The sequence below is a fragment of the Myotis yumanensis genome, unplaced genomic scaffold, assembly GCF_028538775.1.
Source record: "Myotis yumanensis isolate MYYU_CA2020_CCGP unplaced genomic scaffold, mMyoYum1.0.hap1 SCAF_17, whole genome shotgun sequence".
In the NCBI taxonomy this organism is placed as follows: domain Eukaryota; kingdom Metazoa; phylum Chordata; class Mammalia; order Chiroptera; family Vespertilionidae; genus Myotis; species Myotis yumanensis.
In genome coordinates, this window is record NW_027223768.1 from 26,116,157 (window position 1) to 26,143,630 (window position 27,474).

At 39.4% G+C, this 27,474-nt stretch overlaps 1 protein-coding gene across 1 annotated transcript in view; it reads left to right on the top strand.

The window, feature by feature from the left end:
* LOC138996158 (hemicentin-1-like) overlaps nt 1–27,474 on the top strand; it is a 163,194-nt gene that overhangs the window by 83,929 nt on the left and 51,791 nt on the right. Inside the window, exons 2-4 of the mRNA XM_070397112.1 lie at nt 7,989–8,059; nt 18,507–18,665; nt 19,608–19,730. Coding sequence (XP_070253213.1) covers nt 7,989–8,059; nt 18,507–18,665; nt 19,608–19,730 — 353 coding nt within the window. The remainder of the gene's footprint in view (nt 1–7,988; nt 8,060–18,506; nt 18,666–19,607; nt 19,731–27,474) is intronic.

Here is a 27,474-nt window from a genome sequence, read left to right on the forward strand (position 1 = left end):
GGCTGAGGGCTGAGACTTGGCCTCTGGCCTTGGTCGGTGCTCTGGCTTCCTCATCTCCGCAGCTCCACCCTCACATCCAGGTCTCTGCCAGGGCGGGTGGTGGATGGTGACAGCCGGCAGAAGCAGACATGGGGCTGCTGGGTAGGACCGGGGTTATCTGGGGTAGGAGAACAGGTGGCTGAGAACCTGTCCCCAGACGCTGGTGAGAGGCAGGACCACACAGGAGCCAAATCTCCAAGCTCAGAGTGCACGTTCCACCGTTCCATGGGCCTTCACTTATAAAACACAGATACAAAGATAAAATTATTTCAAGACAGCGACTGCAAAGCATTAAACCCCAGGGCAAGGGCCCTTAGAGAGCAGGGCCTTGTGCTACTGCAGTGGTCAGAAGTCTGTGCAGCCAGCCCTTTAATTGGTAAGACACACCTAGATATGTCTGACTCGGTTCAATGCATTTGCTTGCTTGAGCTTCTCCTGCCAACTTGAACTAACCTTAACAATATATTGCCTGTTCGTTGAATGAATGAATGCAAGTATTTAGGGCAAACCATCCATATATTATCACATATATACAGACACATAATAGCATCTATTATATTTTTCACAGTGTCTCTGATTCCCATATTTTTTAAAGTATTTACTTCATAAATAGGGTTTTGAACCACTGACTTGTATTTTCCCTGTAAGCATGATCAGAGGACTGCATACATTTGTTTAGTTGTGGAAACAATCAGGGCTGAAGTTAAGTCTATTCTCCTAACATGCGGAAACGTCCACAGTATTAATGATACTTTTCTAAGCATTTGCAAACATAATTTTTCTTCTTCAACAACATTTTAACTCTCCTTTCATAATTCTTCTTTTCTTCATCCCTCACTGGTGTCTGGATTCATTTGGAAGACTGTTAAAGACTTGCCTAAGAGAACAGTGACAACTTTGCCATGAATTCTAATGTTTTCTTAAAATTTAAAACATATGTTTATATAAGACTATCATTATTTAAATTTTAAAATGTGCTTGTACATAGCATCAGTTTTCTTCTTGTTTGCTCTCAGGGTACCTTGAACACATTGGAAAGACTGTTCATTCAATGTTATTAAATAGCATGACTTAAAATATTATGTTTTCTTATCTCTCTGAGGATACCTCATCAGTGCATAGAGATATGTTGATGTTAAAATACTATTTTGTATATAAAAGTACAGGCAAAACCGAGAGTCTGAGCTTCGTTGGCCATTAACAATCCCACGGCTGTTTTTTAAGAGTGCTGGCTGCAGCCCTGGCCAAAGGCCAGTCTAAGCAATAACATCCTACTCCATGTACCTCAAAGTCCTGTGTCAGTTACGAAGGCATTCTCCTTTGCTTCCTGCTCTAAACAACTGTGTAACGTTGCTGAATTTGTGTTCATGCTTTTTCTATATCCTGTGCAGCAGTCCAAGCGGAATGACTTGCACTCATTGTACATCTATCATCTGCAGTCTTGTTAAATTGCATCTGTTTCAGGTTATCACACAACTCATTGTTAAATGAATAATCTCTTTGGATGGCGGAGCAGAATGCTATTTAATCACTATTAGCCAACAGGCTATGCATGAATTCATCATTGACCTGGATTTTATAAAACACACCAAATTCATCACTTCATGTCAAAACAATCATTAAGGGCCTGTAAGTGGTCTTGAAAATTACCTGTTTAATGTGAGTAGGAATGCACTCAATTAAATGAGTCCTGAAATATATTTGGCGTCAGCCCAGCTCGAAGTCAGGAAACAGTTCTGTTTTTGTGGATTAGATGCAGATCGCTTAAAAATGGTGCTGGACAGCAACATTATAATTGAATGGAGATAGAGAAATCTGGAAGTGTATGCTGTAGATTAAATTGAAAACAGTGAAAGTAAAGATAGTTATTTATCTGATTTTCTGTAGCCTCCCCCCCCCCCACCAAGCAGGAAATAGGATTTTTCAATTTTCATTTAGATAACGTTAATGCTTTGAATATGTGTGTTTATACTAGCAACTTCGCACATAGAAAACATCGTAATTGATTTGTGTTAAATTAATCGACCGGGAGTAGGAGTTTTAGGAAGTGGAACTTGTTGAGATTTAGCTCATGGAAGGGACTTCTGAGTGGGCCATGCCTCAATGTCTGGAATTGTTGTGCTGTAATGTCACCCTCTGTGAACCAGCAAGTTCCAGTCATACCTCATCTCCTCCTTGATGCCTCTACAGCAGCGGTTCTCAACCTGTGGGTCGCGACCCCTTTGGCGGTCAAACGACCCTTTCACAGGGGTCGCCTAAGACCATCCTGCATATCAGATATTTACGTGACGATTCAGAACAGTAGCAACATTACAGTTATGAAGTAGCAACGAAAATAATTTTATGGTTGGGTCACAACATGAGGAACTGTATTTAAAGGGCCAGAAGGTTGAGAACCACTGCTCTACAGTGTGCTTCCCAAGAGCTCAGGGTCTCTCTGTCCTCTCTGGACACTGAGAAAACTTGCTGCCCCTCTACCCCTGTGTCACCTGGCTATGCTCAGAGGCTAGATTAGATTCTTAAACTTTTCATAGCTTGATATTTTGTAAGATTTCAACTGTATTTAAATTTCCATCATGGTAGGCCCTGTGATTTATATATTTCTTTGCTTCTTCTATGTTTTACAATATAAATGGTTAGTTTATAATGCAGCTTAGGTGGGTCTTGTTTTCACGTCTCATGTATATATGTGTAACTGTAAATATAACACCAAAAATATATACTTTAAAACACAACAACAAAGGACATTTGAACACTGTTATAAAAGCATTCACACACAGTGCTTAGACCCCCACACATAGCAATAAATCTTCCTCATATTATCAAGAAACCACTTTGAGTGAAGAAAAACCATAAGGAGCAGAAGTCTGTTCATGGAAAGGAAAAAGGAAATGAGCAAGTGGATATCGATCTTGCCAAGTGAAGCAGCGAAAGAAAATACTGTATGACCTTGTGAATTTCTTTCCATTATTTTCTCAAATACAATCCAGCAGCTCAGATTAAGAGAACAATGGCTGAGATGCTGGAAAAAAATTCAAGCATCTGATAAATTGCTAGGAAATGGGCAATAACAAAATTAATGTAAAAAGGAAAGGCTTCCTTAGTTTCATTAATAACAAATTAATGAAAAGAGGAAAGACTTCCTTAGAGTTTCAGTTATTGTTTTTAATCGAAAGTGGTTTTCTGGCCCGGCTAGTGTGGCTCAGTGGTTGAGCATTGACCTATGAACCAGGAGGTCACGGTTCCATTCCTGGTCAGGGTACATGCCCAGGTTGTGGGCTCGATCCCCAGTGGGAGTCTGCAGAAGGCAGCCAGTTGATGATTCTCTCTCATCATTGGTGTTTCCACCTCTCTCTCTCTCTCTGAAATCAATAAAAATATATTTTTTTAAAAAAAGTGGTCTTCTGAAGAGCAAGGCATTTCTCATATTTGTAATAATACATGTTACCTTAATGTTTCCTTTGGTTTTAAAAATTTGCTATATGTAGAAAATTGTCTGTTGATTACCTACATCAATAACCTGATTAAAGTAAAGAACAAAACACTTTGGTTAACAGAGAAAATGGAAAAGTGTTGGTTGGCTACTCGGTGATCATGTAACATGGTCTTTAGTAGTAGCATGGAGGCTCCATGGTGTAATGAAAAAAAGGATCTGGTTTAACCTTCATTGTTTTTTTTTTCCTTGTCTCCCTGCTTTCCATCTTTATACACTTATTGATAAGGAATCTACTATAGGTACATTGAGACCATTCATCTTCTGGTGACAGTTAAGTGAGGGAGACACAAAAGCATCGGCAGTTGCAGTATCACCTAGTCTCATGTGGTAGATGCCCCCACGCCACAGACACAGGGTACTTACTGTGCTAGCCCTTAAAGGGACTGGGTGGCTTTAGTTTATCACCTAACCTTCAATTGTTTATGAATTTTATCTGTCCTGCCCTTTTCATGAGGTTGTTGTGAGGCTTAAGGGAGTCCCTCTGTGTTACCAAGTATTGTGAACTGTAAAAAATACTTGCAAATATAGTTTTAGGTAATAACAATAATTTGATAGGATATAGGATTGCCTTGTAACCTTGGTATATAGAATTTAAAAAGAAATTAGCAGCCGAAACCGGTTTGGCTCAGTGGATAGAGCGTCGGCCTGCGGACTGAAAGGTCCCAGGTTCGAATCCGGTCAAGGGCATGTACCTGGGTTGCGGGCACATCCCCAGTGGGAGATGTGCAGGAGGCAGCTGATAGATGTTTCTCTCTCATCGATGTTTCTAACTATCTATCTCTCTCCCTTCCTCTCTGTAAAAAATCAATAAAATATATTTTAAAAAAATAAAAAATAAAAAGAAATTAGCATTATGAAGAACTTAGTTGTTTTCTTTCATTTGAAATCCTGAATTTTCATCTTCTCTTTGAGCTCTCCCTTGTTTCTTTCTAAAACAAAACAGCTAAAAAAAAACAAAAAAAAACACCCAAAAACATTCTTTATAGGAATTAGTGCTCCCATACTACCTTATCCGTACTTATGTTTCTGCACTTGCTGCATTGTACTGTGATTACATGTTTACAGTTTTATCTTCTGCACCAGACTATCAGGACTTGAGGGCAGGGTTCATGTTTGTTCATCCTTGTTACCAGTGGCAACCACATATACTAGATGCTCAATATATGTTTGCTAAATAGATTGTAGAAGGAATTTTCCAGTGAGGTTTGTTTGTGTGTCTAATTATAGTATCTACTAGGCAAGAGGGATATTTTTTGTCTCTTAAAGATAATGTCCAGACATGTGACAATAAAGAATTCTGGATGTTGTGTGCATCATATTAGGCATCTGGACCATAGCCTGTCCTGCCCGTGGTCCAGAGGAAAGGAGGAGAAAGTTAGTGATGATATGGTCATTGACAGAATGGATATCTTGGGAAACAGGAAATGTTAGTCAGTTGTGCAGGTTACTCAGTGTAGAAATGTGTTCAGATATCTTAACCTCTTTCTTCACCGCCATCAATTTTCAATTTCCTCTTCTCTGGACCTCATGTTTTCTTGTCTGTAGAAAAGAGAATTGAACCAGATGATCTTTAATGCCTCTTCTATTTCGATGATTCTATTTGGAGATGGATAGGTGTTTTATTATTTTTTGGTGTGTTTTCTTTATAAACAACGAGGTAAAATTAATTGAATGAAGAGCAAATGATCTCTACATTCTGCTAAGTGTTACACACCTTCATTCTTCCCTTATATATATTATGCAAATATTATCAAAGCAACGCAGTCAAGGGATAGGACTTAAATCAGGCTTTATAGAATGAGAGGTGTTTGGGCAGATGAAAGACAGTGGGGATGGTCACGGGGGTGGTGAGGAAGCACAGTAGCTTCATGCTAAGTCAAGGGTGTTGACGAATTTGGAAGATTGGATTAGTAGAAGAGAGGGCCTGGAATGCGTTGGAGAGTTCTCCTTTAATTCTGTAAGCAACGGAGGACCATGTTCAGGCAGGAAGGGAGGACAAAGTTGTACCTGCTGAATGTCATCAAAGGCTTGGCAGGGGATGAAACCAACATGAGCAAAAAGGAAGAGAAGGGGAAGTTGCTCATGACAGGACTGGCACAGGGCTCTACTAAGAGAAGACAAAGACTGGGATGGAAGCAAGTCCTGAAGGGAGGAGGGCCGATTCTGCCAAGTAGTCATATCATTCAATTCAGAAGAGTTGGAAAGGACACTTACAGCTGGAAGGATATGGCAGCTCCACAAGTCTTTACCTCTCCTGAGTATTTCTCATAACTGATAAAAGATTTATCTCAGCTGTCCATGTGGTTTGCAAAAAAATGTTTATTAATGAGCTGCAGGAGAGAGTCCCTATCTTTGTTGAACACAGGTGGATATTGGAGTCTCTGGAAAACTAAATGAAGGCTAATCGGTCCTCTTATTTTGATAGCATTTCTTGGTTTCCATTCTTGAAGAACCAGGCATACATCCAGGGCTATTTTTAAAAATTGTTATTAAAGGGAATGTTCTTGCATGTATGCACTTTTCATTGTTCTGTAATTGTTTTTTTTTTTCTAGCATATTTTGTATTCCTTTCTACTGCTTGAGTTTTGAACTACAGAATTATTTCAGTATTATGCCATGTAGGAATATGGAAGCTTGGCTTAACACTACTGCTGACAATTTACATGTCAGTGTAACTGCCTGGCATGTTCTCCACTGTTTGGCATTCCTTTGCAAAGTATGCCTTTGTTTAGTCTTGAGGGAGTAGGCTTTGCCGATTTTCCATATACTCAGGACATGACTTTTGCACAGCTAGCGACTGCTCTGCCTGCATGGAATGTAGATGTTTGCATTTTCACCGTTCCTCCAATCTCCTCTCCATTCCTTTTGCATACTGCAAGGTGTCTCATGTGTGGTGAAGGATGGAGCCATATTTTTGTGTGTAATTTCTAAAAAAAAATTACATAGGTTATGGTGGACATATTGTGCTTCTTTTCCAATCCACTTCTTTTGTTTCTACAATCCTACAGCCTGTTTTTGTATCACATTGAGCTCATTATAGAAAGCCTGGCTAATTAGTTGCTATCCTTTGAAGTCACAAAATCCTTTTCTAACAGTGTCCCTTGGAAGCTAGAAAATGTCCTGTGAAAACTAAATGTTAAGTGTTTTTATAATTTTGTACTGTAGTTACATATTACAGTTTTGTAATAGATGTAATAGAATTTTTTTTAATCTACCTTGGGAATTTAAGCTGGTATGTCTCCGCATATGATACTCAGATGAATTATTTAAATATATGGGTATTTCCTGGGGGAAATCTTTAATACCTGTAAGGGCCACTTTCGACTTGCCTATTTTAAACATTGATTTTTATCTTAAAAAGAGATTAAAATGTTAGTATAGACATGGTATATCCTAAAATAGTATTGCTAACTCAAGCCACACTGGTACCTGGGCTCCTTCTCTTCATCGAACTTTGGTCCTGGTTTTCCAGCAAATGCCGTGGCCGCCACCTGTTCCTATTGGAAGCAGTGATGTTTGCAATACATTGGGGCAGTTAGGAGAGTGGCAGCAACCCCAGGGGAAGTCATGGTGGTCACAGCCAGCTCAGGAGAATGGTGGAAATGACGGACATGAACCCCAGCCATGAGGAAGACAGTGATAGGGACAATTTCCTGAACTTTTAATGTCCTCATATCTTTGCTTCTGCAAGTTCTTAAAAACCCTGTGGAATAGATATTAAAGGTTATTTGTTCTTATTTTGTTGTTGTTGTTTAGTGTTTCACTTTTTATTTGAAATGAGTTTGGACTTCCAGAAAAGCTGCAGACACATTTACAATATATAGTTAAGGAAACAGAATCATAGGATAAATAGTGATTCACTTAAAATCCAACAACAAACATAGGTGTTCAGTAAATATTTACTGACCTGTGAGAGCAAAAAGGGACTGGAACTGAGGTCTCCTGACTCTTTGTCTTGAGACGTTTTTTTTTTTTGTTTTTTTTTTTAAAATATATTTTATTGATTTTTTACAGAGAGGAAGGGAGAGAGATAGAGAGTTAGAAACATCGATGAGAGAGAAACATCGACCAGCTGCCTCCTGCACATCTCCCACTGGGGATGTGCCCGCAACCCAGGTACATGCCCTTGACCGGAATCGAACCTGGGACCTCTCAGTCCGCAGGCCGACGCTCTATCCACTGAGCCAAACCGGTTTCGGCTTGAGACGTTTTTAACTGCTCATTTGCCTTTTGCAAGGCTAAAAACCCCCTCTTTTAGGTATGCATAATTTAATGCAAACTATAAGCTATTCATTGGTAGCTATAAATTAAGAAGTAGGTGTAATTTTGCACATTATTTTGTAGTAATAAATAATGTACTGCACAGTGAAAAGACATTTGCAAACACAATGCATTAAAGTCTTTTATGCTGTTAATTGCGATTTATTTACCTATGTAATTTTTATCTTCGCAGAAATTGGCCCAGTGACAGTTACCACAGATCCCAAGAAATTTCAGTATGAACTGAGGGAACTATATGTTCAGGTGAGTGCTTGCTTTCAACTTTATGGCATTTTTTAGGGAAAGGAAAAATCATATACTTTTAGCTGATTTTCCGTATCTTTATACCCGAAAGAAGTTATTATGGATGTTTCTATTCCAGTACGACCTCTTTTTCTCACTTGAGTCCTGAATGAATTGAACAGTGGGCCGGGGAGTGGGACAGATTGGGTTCAAAGTATCACCGTTCATTCATGCATTGCCAGTGGCTGCTTTCATGCAGCAGCGGCTGAATTGAGTAGTTGTGACAGGATGTGTGGCCCACGCAGCCTAAGATATGTATCATGTGACCCTGTGCAGAAGTTTACTGACCCCTGCCCTTGCTGAGTCCCTTCTCTGAGAATCATTAGGAATCACCTTTTTCTTATGTTATGGATTTGAGAGAGAAAGAGACAAAGAAACATCAATTTGTTGTTCCACTTATTTATGTGTTCATTGGTTGCTTCTTGTTAACAGAGTCCAAATTAGACTTTGAAGTTTCATGATTTAGTCTCACTGTTGGGTGAATGACTTAAGAACTGTATATGGTATGAGCATAATTGGGGCATATATTGAAAAACCCAAAGTTTTGTACTCCAGATAAGGTTCAGTCATCATTCTTATATTGTGCATATCCCTAGTTTAAAATTATTACTAAATTGAATTATATTTAATAAGTATCTAAATAGATTTTATATAGTCATTCCTTGACTATTTTTCTCTTTTACTAAATTTATTCTGATAATTATCTTCACTACTATACTTCATTTTCCCCCCTCTTATACCATGGCATTCTTTTCCAGTCATTATCTTGATATTTAATTACAATTTACTTTTATGTCCCTCAACATAACACGTTCTCTGCCACTTTGGATGTCCAGATTCTCTGAAAAAAAAAATCTTTACATAAAAATTTCAATTGTGGGAACAAGAAATTGTATTGTGCCCTAGCCTGTGTGGTTTAGTTGATTGAGTGTTGTCAGTGCACCAAAAGGTTGCCAGTTCAAATCCTGGTCAGGACACATGCCCAGGTTTTGGGTTCAGTCCCCAGTTGGGTGTGTGCCAGAGGTAACCAGTCGATGTTCCTCTCTCACATCAATATTTCTTTCTCCCTCCCTCTTTCTCTTCCTCCCTCCCTCCTCCCCCTCCCTCCTTCATTCCCTCCCTCCTTTTCTCTCTTTCTAAAAAAACATCAATAAAAACATATTTTAAAGAAAGAAATTATATTGCTCTTGTGCACTTTTAAAAAAAATATATTTTATTGATTTTTTACAGAGAGGAAGGGGGAGGGATAGAGAGTTAGAAACATCGATGGGAGAGAAACATTGATCAGCTGCCTCCTGCACACCTCCCACTGGGGATGTGCCCGCAACCAAGGTACATGCCCTTGACTGGAATCGAACCTGGGACCTTTCAGTCCGCAGGCCGACGCTCTCTCCACTGAGCCAAACGGGTTAGGGACTCTTGTGCACTTTTTATGGTCTGCTTTTCTTCCATGATCTCTTGAAGCACTAACCATGTAGCTCTTATTGAGCATCTGATCCACCCATGGGATGAATTAGTGTCTGCAGCAGAGTGGATTTAAATGGCTGTTGAATAAATGAATGCCATATGAAGGTGGCATTACTTGATAGTATAAAAGACACCCTTTAAAAACCTAATCATTACTTTTTATTTTATTTATTTATTTAAATCCTCACCCGCCACCACAGCTGCAAGTGGTGCTCCCGCTGTGGGAGTGCACTGACCACCAGGGGGCAGCTCCTGTGTTGAGGGCCTGCCCCCCGGTGGTCAGTGCATGTCATAGCGACTGGTTGATCGGTCGTTGGATTGTAACAGTGGCTTAGGCTTTTATATATATAGATTTCTACTATTACCTCTAGTACTCCAGAGTCCCTTTAAGGGAAATAATCACCAGATAATTATACCATAAATGAGCACCAGTTATGGAACATGTGCTTGTGAAAGATTTTGCAAGTATAAGTTGTTCTCTTAATTTGAACCCACACATAGTAAAATTGGTTATTACAACTGTGGATTCTCAAGCTAACTCAGGTCACCGAAATGGCAAGTAGCAAGGCTGGTTTCAAAACTAAAGTTTGGCTCAGTGGATAGAGCATTGACCCTTGCACCGAAGGGTCCGGGTTCAATTCTGGTCAAGGGTTGCAGGCTTGATCCCACATCCTCAGGTGAGGATTGACAAAGACACACACACACAAATAAACTGAAGGTACTTAATGCCACTGTCCCTTAATCACGGTGCTACTTTTCCTCTAAATATTGATTTAAATAGCTTTATTAATCTTCTCCAATTAAAATTGATTTAGATAATCTCTCTTTGTATTTTGCTTTAAAGTATGAAAGTAGAGAACTAAAGACAGATGTAGGTCAATGGCTGGTCTCCACCTCAATGAGATAAAGTTGTTCCTTAAAGATTTTGACTTGCACTTTTACCTCCATCACTTTGAGTAATGGCTCACCTAAAATTAATGAGCAGCAAAGGACAAAGTTAATTTTAAACAAAAAATTGCTCCCTTTGCTCAAGCACATGTTCTTGCTACTTAGCTAAGAGGAGGACAAAGTGTGACCTCACACTTTGAGTGTGACTTTACAACTCCTTGGAGAGATAAGAACAAGGTACATTTTATGAGACTGAAAGGTAGTGTTTATACTACAGTTGTATATATGGGTGGTGTTTTGGTGATTTTTATTGTCAGAATTAAAACTTTAGTTTGCCGCTGGAGTTTTCTTCAGAGTGATGAATTATCTGGGGGGCCAAAGAATCCTATATCTTCAGGGAGTGAAGGATGGGGACTGAGATAAGGGAATGGAGGGCTCAGAGAGGGAATTCTTGGCTCTTTTCTGGCCATCCATCCTGGTGTCCTGTCCAGAAGCAAATACCTAGTTGATTTCTTAATGATCTTTTGTGTGTACTTCAAAGGACAAAGTATAGAAGGGTATTACGGCTGCAGGATTGCTTTTCAAAGCAGAATATACAGACGGAATGGGGTGGGTGTGGATTCTGATGGGAAGTTACTTGATTTTCTTTTCAAAGTGTGCATGTGTGGGAGTGTTCTTAAGGGTAAATCCGTGAGTCATTGCAGAGTAAATATTGCAGTTATATGTGACAAAATAACATTGAAGAAGAGGAATCCACTGACCTGTGATGCTGCATGTACTCCATACTTACTACTTAACCAACTGAGGGATTGCTTTGGTCCCAGCAATAAGTACTGCATCTAATTTTGTCAGTTTTTAGATGATGGGAAGGATGTTGATAGAAATATTTTCCTTGGGAGAGTGTTTCTAAACCTAAAGCCAGGACCCCGTAGAGAAAATTATAAAGCTCATTTCAACCAAGTGGATGTAGAGGAAAAAAAAGTTTCTTCTCAGTCCAAATTGCTCAGAAGTGGTTCTCAAGAAGCCATTTCTTAGGCTTTGAAAAGCTCTCAAAGAAGAATTGTGGAGACTTGGTATTGGTGTTAACTTTGAGTATTATTTGTCCAGTTACCCATTCAGATGTACAAATTCCTTCCAGAAACCTATTGATACCCCAGGCATTGACACCAGTTAGAGATTGCATAGCACTGGCCTTCGTCAGATGATACCTGGAGGCCTCCTGGAGTAATATTTGCATGTTCAGAGCTGAGGTGGACTTTCTTTGGAGGCAGGTGGCATTGTTGAATACTGGTGCAGTAACCAGCTAACTCCCTCGGGTTTCCTCAGGTAAACTTTAAACCAGGTCTCCATCCTTCTATATTCATGTTGACTTTTTATTTTTTTTAAATATATTTTTATTGATTTTTTATAGAGAGGAAGGGAGAGGGATAGAGAGTTAGAAACATCGATGAGAGAGAAACATCGATCAGCTGCCTCCTGCACACCCCCTACTGGGGATGTGCCCTCAACCAAGGTACATGCCCTTGACTGGAATTGAACCTGGGACCCTTCAGTCCGCAGGCTGATGTTTTATCCACTGAGCCAAACCAGTTAGGGCTCATGTTGACTTTTAAAAGTCGTCATTTATCTTCTCTCTCATGTATAGTATAGTATTGTATAGTATAGTATAGTATAGTGTAGTGTAGTATAGTATAGTATAGTATAGTAAGTATAGTCTCCCTTTTGAGATGATCTAGATCAGGGGTGGGCAAACTTTTTGACTCGAGGGCCACAATGGGTTCTTAAACTGGACCGGAGGGCTGGAACAAAAGCATGGATGGAGTGTTTGTGTGAACTCATATAAATTCAAAGTAAACATCATTACATAAAAGGGTACGGTCTTTTTTTTTTTAGTTTTATTCATTTCAAACGGGCTAGATCCGGCCCACGGGCCATAGTTTGCCCACGGCTGATCTAGATCTTAGTTCAACTTTGTTTTGTGATTACTAAAAGTTAAAGAAACCCAATAAAATTGGTCAATCTGAAACTTCCTTATAACAACATTCATAAATTATAATGATTTTATTGGTAAAAATGCATTTTATTGATAATTTTTTTTTGTCAAGACCTAAAATAAAATAAGCAGTATAAATATATTTTATTGAATAAAAAGAATCACAACACTACAATCTCCTTCAACTACCCAATAACAAATATGCCTCAAAGCCTGTAAAATCCCTGTGTGAGTGTTGGAGCGGAAAGGAGGAGAGAGATTTTAGTGGCAGGGTAAGTAGCACGGAGTAAACACAAAGGTCATAGAAGCGGGAAGATGAGGAGAAAGGAAACGGGTCCAGAGACAGAACAAGCAGGAAGAACGCCTAGTTCTTGAGTAGGCAAATGGTGAGTGGCTACAAGGGCCTCCTTAGACCCTGCCCCTCTCCTCTCCTGGCTCATTCTCCCTGAATAAACACGGGAGCCATCTTTTTTAAAAATTAAATTTAATCCTCACCCAAGGAGTGAAGATATTTTTTCCATTGATCTTTGTTTAGAGAGAATGGAAGGGAAGGAGGGGGGGGGGCGGAGAGGAGAGCAAGAGAAACAGGAATGTGAGAGAGACACATCCATTGGTGGCCTCCTGCACACGCCCTGAAGGAGGGATGGTGCTGGTGGGGAACCTTATATGCCATTGATCGGGAATGGACCCCGAGCCCCTCTGGTGCGCAGGCCGATGCTCTAACACCACTGAGCCGCTGCCAGCCAGGGCATGGGAGCCGTCTTTAGGGGAGACCAGGAATCCGTCCCAACTAGGGACCAGGGCCATGTCTTCATTTGATGGGCAAAAAGAAAGTCATGGTATAAAGGTACAGAATCCTTGAAGGAGAAAGGACAAAATTCTCTAAGAAATAGAGAAGGGGAGAATTACTGAAAGGGGAGGCTGAGAACACCAAGATGTCATTTTTGCCTCCAGTTAACCCCGTACTTACACCTGTCTTCTAGACACTGGATGCGTGTTTCTGTTATACTTGGCTGCCTCCATGCCATTTGCCTCTTCAAAGGACCATGGCCCATTGTAATTCATGTGAATCAGGAAGCTTTTGAAATGTTTTTATATTATGCAAGGACATCACTTGCTGATTTATTTATCAAGAAACTGAGGGCCAAGAACATAATATCTTGGTGATTATTTGAATTGAAGTGAGCTGAATTTCTTCTTAAGACCACACATGAAAAAAAATGTTCCAACAGATGGAAAGATCAATTGTTGAAGAGCCCGACCCTGACCACGGACAGGCGGTAACCTGAGAGCCTGGCTGTGTTGTGATGGTTGACCTTTGATATGTCGGAATCGAGCTCAGCAGCTCTTTGACTGGGACTCCACCTCCTTCAGATGAGTGAAGGCCAGCATGGTGGACGGCCTGGGATGCAAGGTCTTCTTCCCCTTTGATTACGGAGATTCGAAGTTCAGGCTCTGATCGGCTCTCACTGCATCCCTGCCATATTTTCTGCAAGTGATGAAGCCCAGCGCATGTCACTGACTGTAGAATTCTGCAGTTGTTCTGATTTATTATATACTTGCTTGGACCCAACTTTAAATTAGATTCGATGTGATTTAATGGTTTCCACATGTATTCTTGGTCATAGACTCGCACAGCTGTGTTTCAAGAACAAGGACTGAGGGTTGTAAACTTTTGTTGCTTGCCACTGCGTGTCATTCCTAAATTTTATAGGTGAAGGGCAAGCGGTGCAAATAAGACAGCGCAAGCAATGGGTGTTCCATGTGAAAGGAATACCGTCTGACTTTGAAACGAGGCTGAAATCAGTGGGTTGTACTCGTGTTAGAATAAGGGTAAGTGTTGTAATGGCAATAAGAATCCCTTTGGACTGAGGCATGAGCCTACCAAAAGAGGTTCAGTTTTTTATTGATTAGAGATAGGCCCACCTGGAAAACAACTGGTATACACACTAGTTCAGTGAAAATGGATGATGAGGACAGAAGAATTGAAATGGGTTAACAAGGAGAGAAATACTAAGGCATAAGGCAAGAGCCTGCTCACAGAGTAGCCTTCCTGGTCCTCTGATACTTAGTTTGATGAGCATTTTCCCATTAGGTTGGACAGGGACCTCATTTTTCTCCAACCCCTCTCCTGGTTTAAAGGTTCTGTTTATTCCTTTGCTGCTTCTACACTGTTTTGTATTTAGAAAAGACAGCATACTAATCTGTGTTTTATTACTACCTAGATTGATAGGATTTCTTTTCATTCTTATTTAATCTTGCTTTCCAGGATTTTTTTTTTTAAAGATAATTATTACTGTGACTCTGAGGTTACAGCATTTTTTTCCCTTTCTCTTTAATTCCAGGCACAACATTCACTGTGAAAGGTCACGTGCTTCTGTTTTTTCTATCTAAAGTGTCTTTGGCAACTTAGTAAATTATAGCCATCAGTAGAATTGTAAAGGTAAAATGAATATCAAAACACTGAGCAAGAATGTGCCTACTGATACAAATTAGTTTTATTTCAGAGTTCAAATAAAAACACAAAGTTAACTAAGTCAGGCCCTTATATTCATTTAGGAAATTATGCATTTCAGTGCATTATAAACTTCATCTGCCTCATCTTCCTTCTTCATGTAGGTGTGCAGGCTTATGGGCCTTTGAGGGAATACATTTACATAAAGGAGAGAGAGAGAGAGAGAGAGAGAGAGAGAGAGAGAGAGAGAGAGAGAGAAAGAGAAAGAGAAAGAGAGAGAGAGAGAGAGAGAGAGAGAGAGAGAGGAAGGGAAGGGAAGGGAAAGAGGGGGAAGGACGGAGGGAAGGAGGGAGGGAGGAAGGGAGGAAGGGGGGAGAGGCTACGGGAGGGAAAAGAGAGAAGGGGAATAAATTAAAGATAAATGGGAGATGTGGCAGTACTATGCACCTTTGGGACTTGTACTTATACCTGGAATTATATAACTTGAAAGGAGATGGGCTAAGATTGAGTTACACTCAGCCTGAATACAGCAGATGAGCCTAGTTTGTTTTGTACGATCCCATTCACTCATTTACTCACTGTTCATTCATTTGTCCGTTCATTCATCAAACAGCTAATGGAACACTTACTGGATTTCCTTGGGGAACCCAAGATCTGGGGGGAGGAAACAGATAAATTATAATACAACTCGGCAAGTGCTACAGTGGAAGAACGACCGATATTCTGTGGGCATCCAGAGGAAGGAGCGTTGTTCTCCCTCTGCTTTTGCAGCCTCTGACAAGCTACATTTATAATTTATAAACGAGTCCGAACTTTTGGATACACTCTGTGTATATATATTTAAACAAAAGTGAATAATTTATAGATTTTTGGAGTTGTTTGCAGCTTGATTCCTGACCTTAGTAAATGGAAGCAACATGAACTTGGTTTCTAATAACTTTTGCCAGGAAACAAAGTTCATGGAAGACTTTCAGATCAAAGCAACAACTTGACAAATAACAGTCTAGAAGGGAGTCGACTTCACTAAACCAAATGGATCATCCGAAAGCAGTGCTGGCCAACAAAAAAGACAATGTGAGCCGCATATGCAATTTAAAAAAGCAGTTGAAATTAACTTTAATGCTCCATTGAACCCATTATATCTAAAACATAATTTCAACATCATTAATATAAAAAATCAGTACTTTTTATGTTTTTAAATTTTCATTAATTAAAAAAAAATATTTAGTTCCTCAGTTTCAATGCTCAGTAGCCACATGAGGCTAGATCAGCCGTGGGCAAACTACGGCCCGCGGGATCCGGCCCATTTGAAATGAATAAAACTAAAAAAAAAAAAGACCGTACCCTTTTATGTAATGATGTTTACTTTGAATTTATATTATTTCACACAAACACTCCATCCATGCTTTTGTTCCGGCCCTCCGGTCCAGTTTAAGAACCCATTGTGGCCCTCGAGTCAAAAAGTTTGCCCACCCCTGGGCTAGATAGTGGCTACTGTGTTAGACAGCACAGGTTCTTTATGATTTTAAATGATTACAAAATTAAACTCAAGTATCACATAGGGAGCTTTTATAAGAATGTAATGTTATATGTTAACTTCTTTTGAAAAAAAACACCCACTCTTTTTTGCCCCCCAGAAATCCATATCAACAGTGAGTTAGACAATAGTCTCACTAAGATATCAATTACTAGTTATCATTTAGTTTTAATTCTTAGATAACAACTAACTACTATAAGCAGAAAGGTAATTATTTAAAGATACTTTGGGAAGAGAAGAGTTTTAGTTCCGAGAATAATTTATAATCCACAAGATTATAATATAATCTGTGACTGCAAATGTGAAATTCAGGGCAGAATACTCATTTTTATTGTAAAGAGTATACTCATTTCCACAGCTGGGAAAAATGAATAAGCGACACAAACCACTCCTAAGGGAGGTGTAAGCACAGCCAGGGTGGGTTTCTGACATGTGTGGGTCAAAATGTTTCCTTGTGAGTTGACATTCCCCCATATTCTGGCTGCTTTGAGGCTTTATGGTAGTTCTTCCATAAAAGTCAAAGAGTTATTTTTTTAGAATAAGATATAAAAAAGTTCCAGGAATATAAGGAATGCCTTTCGTTTGTAATTATATTTGTGAAATTCTCCGTGGAGTTACAGCTGTGTCTGCTCACCACACTCTTTCCTTCGGGTGGTAACCAATATTAAATAATCATGTTTATGAGGTTCAGGGTTTCAAAGAGGTGCTTTCTGTTCAGGAGAATAAGGTTGGTTTCAATACTTAAAGCAGCCCGGCTGGTGTGGCTCAGTGGTTGAGCACCGACCCATGAACTAGGAGGTCGCAGTTCGATTCCCTGTCAGGGCACATCCCCGGGTTTCGGGCTCCATCTCCAGTGGGGTGTGCAGGAGGTAGCTGATCAATGATTCTTTCTTATCATTGATGTTTCTATCTCTTTCTCCCTCTCCCTTCCTCTCTGAAACCAATAAAAATATTTTAAAAAAAAGGAAAAGTAAATAAAACTCAGAGATCATGTGTTAGTAGGAAAAATGAAGCAGAGTGAAAACAGTGACACAGAGGATGTATTTTAGATAAGGTGGTCATGGGAGGCTTCTGTGATAGGTAACATTTGAGCAAAAACTTGGGGGATGGGAGATATGCCAGTATGTTTGTTTGCTGGTAGGAAGGATGCAGTAAAGATGAATGGTTTGGTGCTGGAGTAAAGAGAGCAGACAGCCACAGGGGCCATGTCCTTGATTAGACACAGGTGAGTAGTCAGCCTTACCTGGGAGCACGTATGATTCCTTCAGGTGAAGGCAGGGCATGCGGCTGCTATGCAAGTAGGTTCATAGGAATCGCAGCAGGAGTTTATGGAAGTTCTCTTCTGATTGCTTCCATTTCCTCAGGAAAATAGAAGCAAGGTCATGAAATAAGAGTGAGGAGATATAAGAAAAGAGGTGATATGTTAAATAGTCATGAAAGAGAATGGGAGAGTGCATCACATTTAGCTAAAAATATGTAACAGAAGAGATCAGGTGTGTTTAGGGTGGTATGGCTGTAGGCGTGCTCAGCAAAATAAGTCGGACCGAAAAAGTAATGAACCATATGATTTTACTAATATGTGGGATATAAAGCTGAAAGCAACAAAGGAACAAACAAGACCAAGGAAAACTCATAGACACAGACAAAAGGAAGGGGGCTGCGAAGTAAAAGGAGTCAAATACACATATGTGACGGAAGAAGATTTGACTTCGGGTGGTAAACAATGCAATGTATAGATGACATATTACAGAATTATACACTTAAACATATAATTTTATTAACCAATGTCACCTCAATAAATTCAATAAAAATATATAATAGTTCCATTATTTTGTGTATTTCGGGTGAGTTTAGAATTTATTTATAAGTGCAGTTTCAGTTTTTTTTCATGTTCACATCACTTTATATCTTTTCTATTTTCTCATATACAAAGTGGTTAATCCCATAGCAAACTGACAGAAAATCAAAGTTCTAGAGCTCCTAATGCCACCTGTCATAACTGAAACACCCCTTTCTTTTCTGCTTCTGAAATAATTGCATTTTTTTTTCCCTCTCTGCTTCTCAACAGGGGGGTGGTGATTGTCCGGAAATGAGTATTGGAGCTATAAAAATTGCCTTGGAAATTTCTCTTCCTGGTTCTTTCATCTATGTTTTCACTGATGCACGGTCCAAGGATTATCGGCTCACTCATGAGGTTCTGCAGCTTATCCAACAGAAACAGTCACAGGTGAGTGGGAAGCAACCCCTGGATGTTCCATCTGAATACAGCTGTAAGGAATACAGCATGTGAGAGCGCGTCTCTCTTCTTTGACCATACTGTGTGTGCCAGTGTCAATAATTACAACTGTTAATCCATGTTTGTGTACTCCAATATGTATGTATCATTTAATTTATGTGTATAAGTGGATATGTGACATTTGTACAAAGTATATGAATGTCTTGTTTTTATACAGAGAAGAGATGATTTGGGGATTAATTAAGGTACTTGTTACCATTGTGTCCTTATAACTGAGAAAAACATAGACCAGCACAAAAGGCCTTTATTTCAATTGTCATCTCCTATGTGGAATCCTGTCAGAGTTAGAGTTACTAATTGTATCAGTTAGCTACTGCTGTGTAACAAGCATTTCTCACTAGCAGTAGCTTAAAACAACAAGCATTTATTTCTCACATGTTATCAGAGCTCAGGTGAGCTTGGCTAGACTTGCCCACTTGTATGTCTGGGGATAGTTTGAGTTTGGCTTATATAGGCTTATATCTGGGGTAACTTAACTCTGCCTCACCAACTTCTCATTCTCTTATCTAAGACCAGTAAGCAAGCTGATATAGGTATGCTCTTCCCATGGACAAGACAGAAACACTAGAAATCAAGTAGAAATATCTACGGCTTCTTGAGTGTATGCTCAAAACTGATAGAATGTCCCTTTTGCCTGATGGTACTGGCCAAAGCAAGTCACATGCCTGTTTTGATACAAGGATGACAAAATAAGCTTCATCTGTTTAGTAAGAAGAACTTTGCCAAGTGCATGGATATAGGGAGGAATATATAAATATATGTGTTATATATTCCACTTGTTTAGTAGTATGTTAACGTATAAGAGGTGCTCAATAAATGTATATTGATTTCTGAAAACCCTTTAAATTGTCTTCTTTTTAAAAAAAATCAAAGGTGGTATTTGTGCTCACTGGAGATTGCGATGATCGAAGCCATATTGGATATAAAGTCTATGAAGAAATTGCCTCGACAAGTTCTGGTCAAGTGTTCCACCTGGACAAAAAGCAGGTTAATGAGGTGAGTGTCATAAAGTGGGTCTACTTAATTGCAAGGTACTTTACCAACATCAGCTAGGCCAACCTGATTGTGACAAATTTGATTCCAAAAACAATTTGAACAAAAAGGTTTTATTTTCCTAGGCCACAGGTCAATAAAGGCATTAAACCAATGCGGAGATTTATCTAGTATTAATTTCTAGGTTGTATTATACTATACTGTCAACTTATTTAGATTTAAGCATAAATGTATTTAAAATGTACTTAGTGGGATTTGAACATTTTTGTAGTTCTTTTTGATTCCAAAGGTCAATTCATATTTCTGATGCACGGTTTTTGGATAACTGGTAAAATGAGGCTTTCCTGTTTACTGAAAAGAGTTGGTTATTGAGCAAAATTCTAAAGAAGTTTGATCTCTAAGATTAAAAGTAAAAACTGTAACTACTATTTAATCTTCTAAAAACATTTTTGGTAATAAAATCTGTATCTTACATATGATGAAAATCTTGGTATTTTCTTAAAGTGTTAGAGATATGTCTAATTGTCCTAATTTTTTCCCTTTTTGTCACTTTTCCTTTGCTTCTCTGTGATAAAAAAAAGTATGTATTTGGCTCCCCCTTAAGTTTCTAGGAACATGGCACTGTAAAGATAAGGTTTTATGTAGGCATAACTCACAATGGATTGATATGGTCACTGTATCTACATTCATTCTATTAACTTCATGGCAGACTCCTTTGTGCTCTAATGAAATGGTTCAGTAGTTCACTTATAGCTAAAGACTTCTTATCACATCATGATAAGACATTGCAAATTTCTAGAATAAAAAATCTAGCAAAAAAAATATTTTTTAATCAACAGATAATATACAAACCTCAAAGATTACGTTAGTCTAATTTTTTTTTTCTTGAAAGAAACAGCCTCAGAGAGGGTTATGGCTTGAGTCCCTACTGTGTCCACTGTAGGGATCAGAAATGCCTGGGCAGGGTCTGACAACTCCTGTGGGAAGGCCTTGGCAGTGATTTGTATAAACATTTGCATGAGAATTTGGGAGCCTGGGAAGAAAAGAGTTGGGGAAGAGCACAGGACTCTCTCAGGAACTGAGTTTCCTGTCCTATCCCACAGAGTGTGACCGACCCTAATGAGGGAAAGGACACTGGTTACAGTTGTTTTTCATCTCAGCTTTTGCAAGCCCCTGTGGTACAGGCAATATTGTGAGCCCAAAGTAGGGTGTCAGTGAGGAAGAGTGCCATTCTGTCTCCCATCATGGCGGACCACACCCACTTAGGGTGTTGTGAGGCTCTTAGTTGCAGGTGGCAGTGGTGTTCAGCACAGACACATGGGAGTTGGTGCCAGCAGAGGATGCCACGCCCAGTGGACCTGGTGGTTCCCAGCAGAGATACTAGGGAAGAGAAGTGGTGGAAAGAGACATGGCCAGCGCCAGGGAGTTTGGAAGAATAGTTATTGGAATCTGTGAGCAGTCAAGCACAGTTGGGAGATTCCCAGTATAAATAGGGTGTAACTTTAAGGGAGAACCATAGACTTTATTAGGGTCCCGTAGCTGGAAAATACCATGGTATATTCTGTGAATATAACTACACTTATACCCATGTACCTAGGGAGATTGACTTGCACAAAATTGAAAATATTATTGTTGCCTTAAACAGAGGACATACCTTATTTATTAAATAAGTGGCCCAGTGCACAATTTTTATAGACCTAATAATTTTTAACCATTTCCAAGAATAACAGTTTATAAAAACGTGGTATATATTGCAAAAAAAAAAAAAAAAACTATATAGATGTATTAGAGAAATTTAACCCACTAGTTTGTTAATAGTTTCTCTCCCGCTTCCATAACTGGCATTCTGATCTTTAAACTTAGCTTAGGCAGAGTAGGACTAGAGAGAAGCATTGCTAAAATTGCCCATTTTTATAAAGTGGAGCTTGATGCCAGTGGGGATGGGCTGTTAATTTATCTACCAATCATAGCCATTCCAACCCCCTTGCCAATTGGTTCAGGAGAGATGATCTCATCTACTTTAGCCCACTGGGACTCAAGGGGAATTTAGCTAAGCGTGTCTTGCACAAGTTCTCGTCTTCCAGATATTGTCCGACATGGATATGAATCCCAGATCTGATGCAGGCGTCTCCATCCAAGTCAGGCATGAGACAAATACAAGGGGGAATAGAGAGCGAAGAACATCCAAAACCTTTGGATTAAGTCAGCATTTGAACCCGTCCTACTGCTATCTCCAAAATTAAGGAAATGGTCTTTGTGCTTAAGCCAGTTAGAGTTGAGCATTCAGTAACCCAAAGATAAATGCATCCTAACTGCTAACGTTCTATATTTCTTTGTGATATGGTCTCTCTAAGCCCCAGTTTCCTTGTTTGTAAAATGGGAATAACAGAACTATCCATTTTAGAAAGTTCTGAGATGAAATAAGATAATGCATGTGAAATGTTCCACACGGGGACTGGTGCGGGGTGAGTGGCTAATAAATGTTAACTAGTATTATTACAATCGTTTTAATGTTATTTTGCTTTCAAATGGGGGAAAATGGGCCCCTGTGTTCGTTAGAAACCAGATGGCTGGCTGGTGCTGGGAAATAAATTTGAGTGGGAGTGTCTGGGAAGATGCTGGAGAGATGGTTTCTTTTTTCTTGTGAGTGAGGAAAAGGTATTACAGAGGGGTTACTGGAACTGTATAAACCAGTATGTTCCTACAGAAAGCCACCATGGTGAAAGATTTTGCTAAGGAAAAGCAGAGTGACAGTGCTAAAAGTGGATTTTCAAAGCTTGTAGTGTATAATTTAGCCATTTTTCTTCTCTCATTGTTCCAAATATTCCTATTATATAAACGTTATAAACTCTAGGGAAACTAGATGCTATTGAGATATCTGCATATTTAATAGACACTGAACTTAAGGGAAGCCACACACATACTGAGTCCTTTCATTTTACTCAAGAGCAATTTTTCATAATACTGGAGAGAATTGTGTTTTTCCCTCTTAACCTAGTTCATCAATTTCCCAACCTCTAGTGAGGTATATTTTTTTTATCGACTCTCTTGAGCTAACTTAAAGTTTTTCCCGTCTGTTTTTTTTCTCTTTTAAATAATGATTAAGTAAGTAGAAGATCTACGTATCTTTCATCTCTATTTAACATAAAAGGGAAACCAAAGTAAAGAAATTAGTTGGCCAAGCGTGAGTAGTCTATAAATCATTGTACAGTATTACATTTTAGAAACACAAGTTAAGACTCATCTCAAGGTTGTACTTAAACAGTTCACCTTTGAAGATGAAAACGGAACTAAACAATCATACTCCTCCATTTCTTTGTAAATTGGGTGATTGTCAGTGGATCTAATTAATGCTTCCTTTGGACATTAAAAGTCCAAGTTTGGAATCTCAGAGTTACTCACAGATGTTATATTCTTGGGGAAAGAAAGTAACACAAAGCTCCATTATTGACTAAGTCTTCATCGCTTCTCATTTCCTGGTAACTTCCATTCCCCCAATCCAACTGGAAGGTGAAAGACCAAGGAGCCCTGTTGAGGGATTCCATAAAGGTCCGCTTCCCAGAGAGCCTGATGGAGAAGGGTAGCAAACAAATCTGGAGAAACAACATGGAAATATCCAACCCAAGCAGCATGTATAGAAGTGAAGACCCCAGACTCTGGGGCCATGGCTCACATTCCAGCCATATGACCTTAGTCATGGTTACTTGTTTTTCTGTCCCAGTTTCCTCATCTGTAAAATGGGGAGGATGATAGTAACTACTTCATATGGTTGTTGTGTTTAGAACATATCAGTGAATATGAACTGCCATCACTTTTATTTAGTGATACATGCTAGTCAAAAGATTCCAGCCATGTTTTTAGAATTTCCCCTAAAACAAAGAAATATGTATTTAGTGTCCCTTTCTGATGAGATGGCCAAAGACTGCATGCTGTAATAGGAGACGCTGGGGCTTTAGCATCAGGGAGACCTGGGTTTGAATGACCTCTTTGTCATTAGCTAGTTGAATAACTTTACTCGACGTTATTTAACTTCTCTGCAACTGTTTCTTTATGTGAAAAAAAGTGTATTAGTTGACTCATAGGACTGTTGTGAAGATTAAATAAAGAATACTAGTAGGTGTAGTAAACTCTTACAGTCCGAGGAGTATGGAAATCACCCAGCCTGGAGTCTCTTAGAACAGGAATGGTTCATCTCCCAAGGAGGACACAGATAGTTCTGCATGGAGTGCAGGCCCCGTGAAAGGCTCAGAAGGAGAGGAGTATTTTGTGAGCCCCCCTCCCCTTTAGAAAGAAATGCTTAAGGGAGAATGGACTCAGAACTAATACTTTGTAAGATTCTCAAATTTTTATAATTTCCCATTTTCACATCACAGCAAAACCACTAAAAAGGGAAAAAGTTTTAACTGCTTATTCTGAGATGATCATAATGATCCCGGTCATATGTAGGTAACCCGTACAGAATGCTTATTATGTTTCAGACACTAGGCTGAGTACATTCCTTGAATTCTTATAGGCCTATAAATAAGGTGTTTTTTTTTTGTTTTTTGTGTGTTGTTTTTTTTTTTGCAGAGCAAACTGTTTCTTTATTTAAAAAGATATCATATTTCTTTAGAACATTTAATAAACTTAAAATTAACTCATAAAAATTTGCTGTTCTTTTTTTAAAATTTTATTTTATTGTTTAAAGTATTACAGATTGTAGTACATATGTGGCGCCCCCCCCCCCCCCCCATTGCCCTTCCCCCGGCCTCCCCTACCCCCTGGCACATGCCCCCACCCCATCCCCCCAGTGTCTTGTGTCCATTGGTTGTGCTTATATGCAGGCATACAAGTCCTTTGGTTGATCTCTTACCCCACCATCCCAACACTCCCCAGCCTTCCCACTGTAATTTGACAGTCTGTTCAATGCTTTTCTGCCTCTGTATCTATCTTCTTGTTCATCAGTTATAATGTTCTTTATTATCCATAAATGAGTGAGATCATGTGGTGTTTTTCTTTTACTTCATGGCTTATTTCACTTAGCATAATGCTCTCCAGTTCCATCCATGCTGCTGCAGATGGTAAGAATTCCTTCTTTTTTACAGCAGTGTAGTATTCCATTGTGTAGATGTACCATAGTTTTTTAAACCACTCATCTGTTGATGGGCATTTAGGCTGTTTCCAAATCTTGGCTATTGAACATAGGGGTGCATATATCCTTTCTGATTGGTATTTCTGTTTTCTTGGGATATATTCCTAGAAGTGGTATTACTGGGTCAAATGGCAGTTCCATTTTTAAATTTTTGAGGAAATGCCATACTGTTTTCCACAATGACTGCACCAGTTGCATTCCCACCAGCAGTGAAGGAGGGTTCCTTTTTCTCCGCATCTTCTCCAGCACTTGTCGTTTGTTGATTTGTTGATGGTAGCCAGTCTGACAGGTGTGAGGTGGTACCTCATTGTCGTTTTGATTTGCATCTCTTGGATGATTAGTGACTTTGAGCATGTTTTCATGTGTCTCTTGGCTTCCTGAGTGTACTCTTTTGAAAAGATTCTATTTAGGTCCTTTGCCCATTTTTTGATTGGATTGTTTATTTTCCTTTTGTTGAGTTGTATGAGTTCCCTGCAAATGTTGGAGATTAAACCCTTATCGGAGATAACATTGGCAAATATGTTCTCCCATGCAGTGGGCTTTCTTGTTTTGTTGATGGTTTCTTTTGCTGTGCAGAAGCTTTTTATTTTGATGTAATCCCATTTGTTCATTTTCTCCTTAGTCTCTCTTGCCCTAGGGTCTCTGTCTGTAAAGATATTGCTACGACATATGTCTGCAATTTTGCTGCTATGGAGTCTTGTAGGATTTTTATGGTTTCCCGTCTTACATTCAAGTCCTTTAGCCATTTTGAGTTTGTTTTTGTGTATGGTGTAAGTTGGTGATCTAGTTTCATTTTTGCATGTATCTGACCAAATTTCCCAGCACCATTTATTAAAGAGGCTGTTTTGTGTGTTTTTTTTTTAAGTTTTTAAATAATAAACTAAGTATGTACTTTTTTCTAATTGGAAGCATAATGTACACACAGCTTCTTTTAACCATATTACTGACCTATAAAGCACTAATAGTAATAATAACAAAAAGATAACATGCACTCTATGGGCAGCAAATCCCACACCCCTGTGAGTCCTCCTGGGTGCGCATGTGTCGGTGCAGCTAAAGAGAGAGGAAAGGAGACAGCCCCCTCCCCCCCGCCCCCCTCCGCCGGGTGCCCTGCCGGGAAGAGGAGGGGGAGGTGATTGCACCTGAGACGCATCCTGGAGCCGAGCAAGGGACAGGTCCATGGAGTTCTTCTGGAGGAAGACAGCCGAGGAACCTTCTGTCTGAACAGAGCTGGATACTGTAAGATAAAGAAAACATCTTTTTCTTCCACTAAAGGATTGAATGCCAATGGGAAAGGGAGAGTCGAATTCAGTAGATATTTCAGAGGAAGTAGCTAAAACCCAGGAAAAGGAAGTGACCTGGCCAACCATCTTGTAGCCAATCCGTGGAAAATACTAACAACCTAGCAACTGAAAGCTGCATACATTAGATTACTGGATATATTGCTCTTGCTAGTTTTAGACTCATTTTCGTTGGAGTCAGTACTGATATTAAAAAGTCTATAAACTTTGCTGGAGTATGAATTTGACACGGTCCCTTCCTGCTATTCTGGCCAGCAGCCACTCGGGACTGGAATTTGAACCCAGAGCTTTCTGCATATGGGCTTAATGAATCTCTGAGACCCAGGGTTTTGAACACGGAGTGCTCTGAAATGAGGTATCTGCTGTTTTGTTTTCCCTTGTTCTGAGTTTCACTCCAGACATTATTTCAAAAACGTCACCTTACCCCTGACCTTGAAAATGAGGAGAGACCGGTGTTTCCTCTGAAATTTGAAAGTGGATCAGAGATATTTATGACATCGTGGAGCGCTACAGGAAATGCGTAAGGACAATGTGTAAATGTTTCCACTTAGTCCTTCTTCCGATTCACCGGATGAAATGTTGAAAGTGAGGCAGAGAGCACCGAGCTCAGACTTGAAAATATTAGGGATGTCTCTGTACCCACAAACACACCTATAAAGGACCACTTATCTTCGTTCCAGTGGAATGCTTTCTTTCGTATTATTATGCTAAGAAGGACATGCTATCCTCATGCGTGTGTGATGGGAACTCTGTTGTTCCTGTCACAGTTTCCTTATCATCCCAAGGCACCTGGGAGTGATTTATAGGTCACTGATGTGGTTAAACAAAGCCATGTGTACGGCATGTTTCCATTTGTCTAGAAAAAAACAACAGAATTTATTGTTTAAAAAATTATTTGTTGCTCATAGGTCTATGAGACTGTGAACGCTTTTTCGAAATGACATTTATAGTGTGCAAAGTACATAATATTCCTGGCAAGTGAAGACAAAGAAGGATGATTCTTCTCAATCGTGCCCCATTTAGGCAAAGAATACGGAGTCCAGCAGAGCCCTCTGCAGTATGAAACGGTCGTGAGTGGGGAATGCATTGTTTAAAAAGAGAAACTTTCTAAAAATGAGAATGGCCATCTTCCATTTCCTCGTTTCATGCATTAGCTCTAGGGACTATTTGAAGCAGTAGTTACAAACTATGGCAGTACATTCTGCGAGGGCAGTAGGGGTTAGATCTACAAAACAAAACTCACTGTCTTCGTCATTATTTTTATTTTTTAAATTGTTTTATTGCTTAAAGTATTACAAAGAGTATTATACATGTC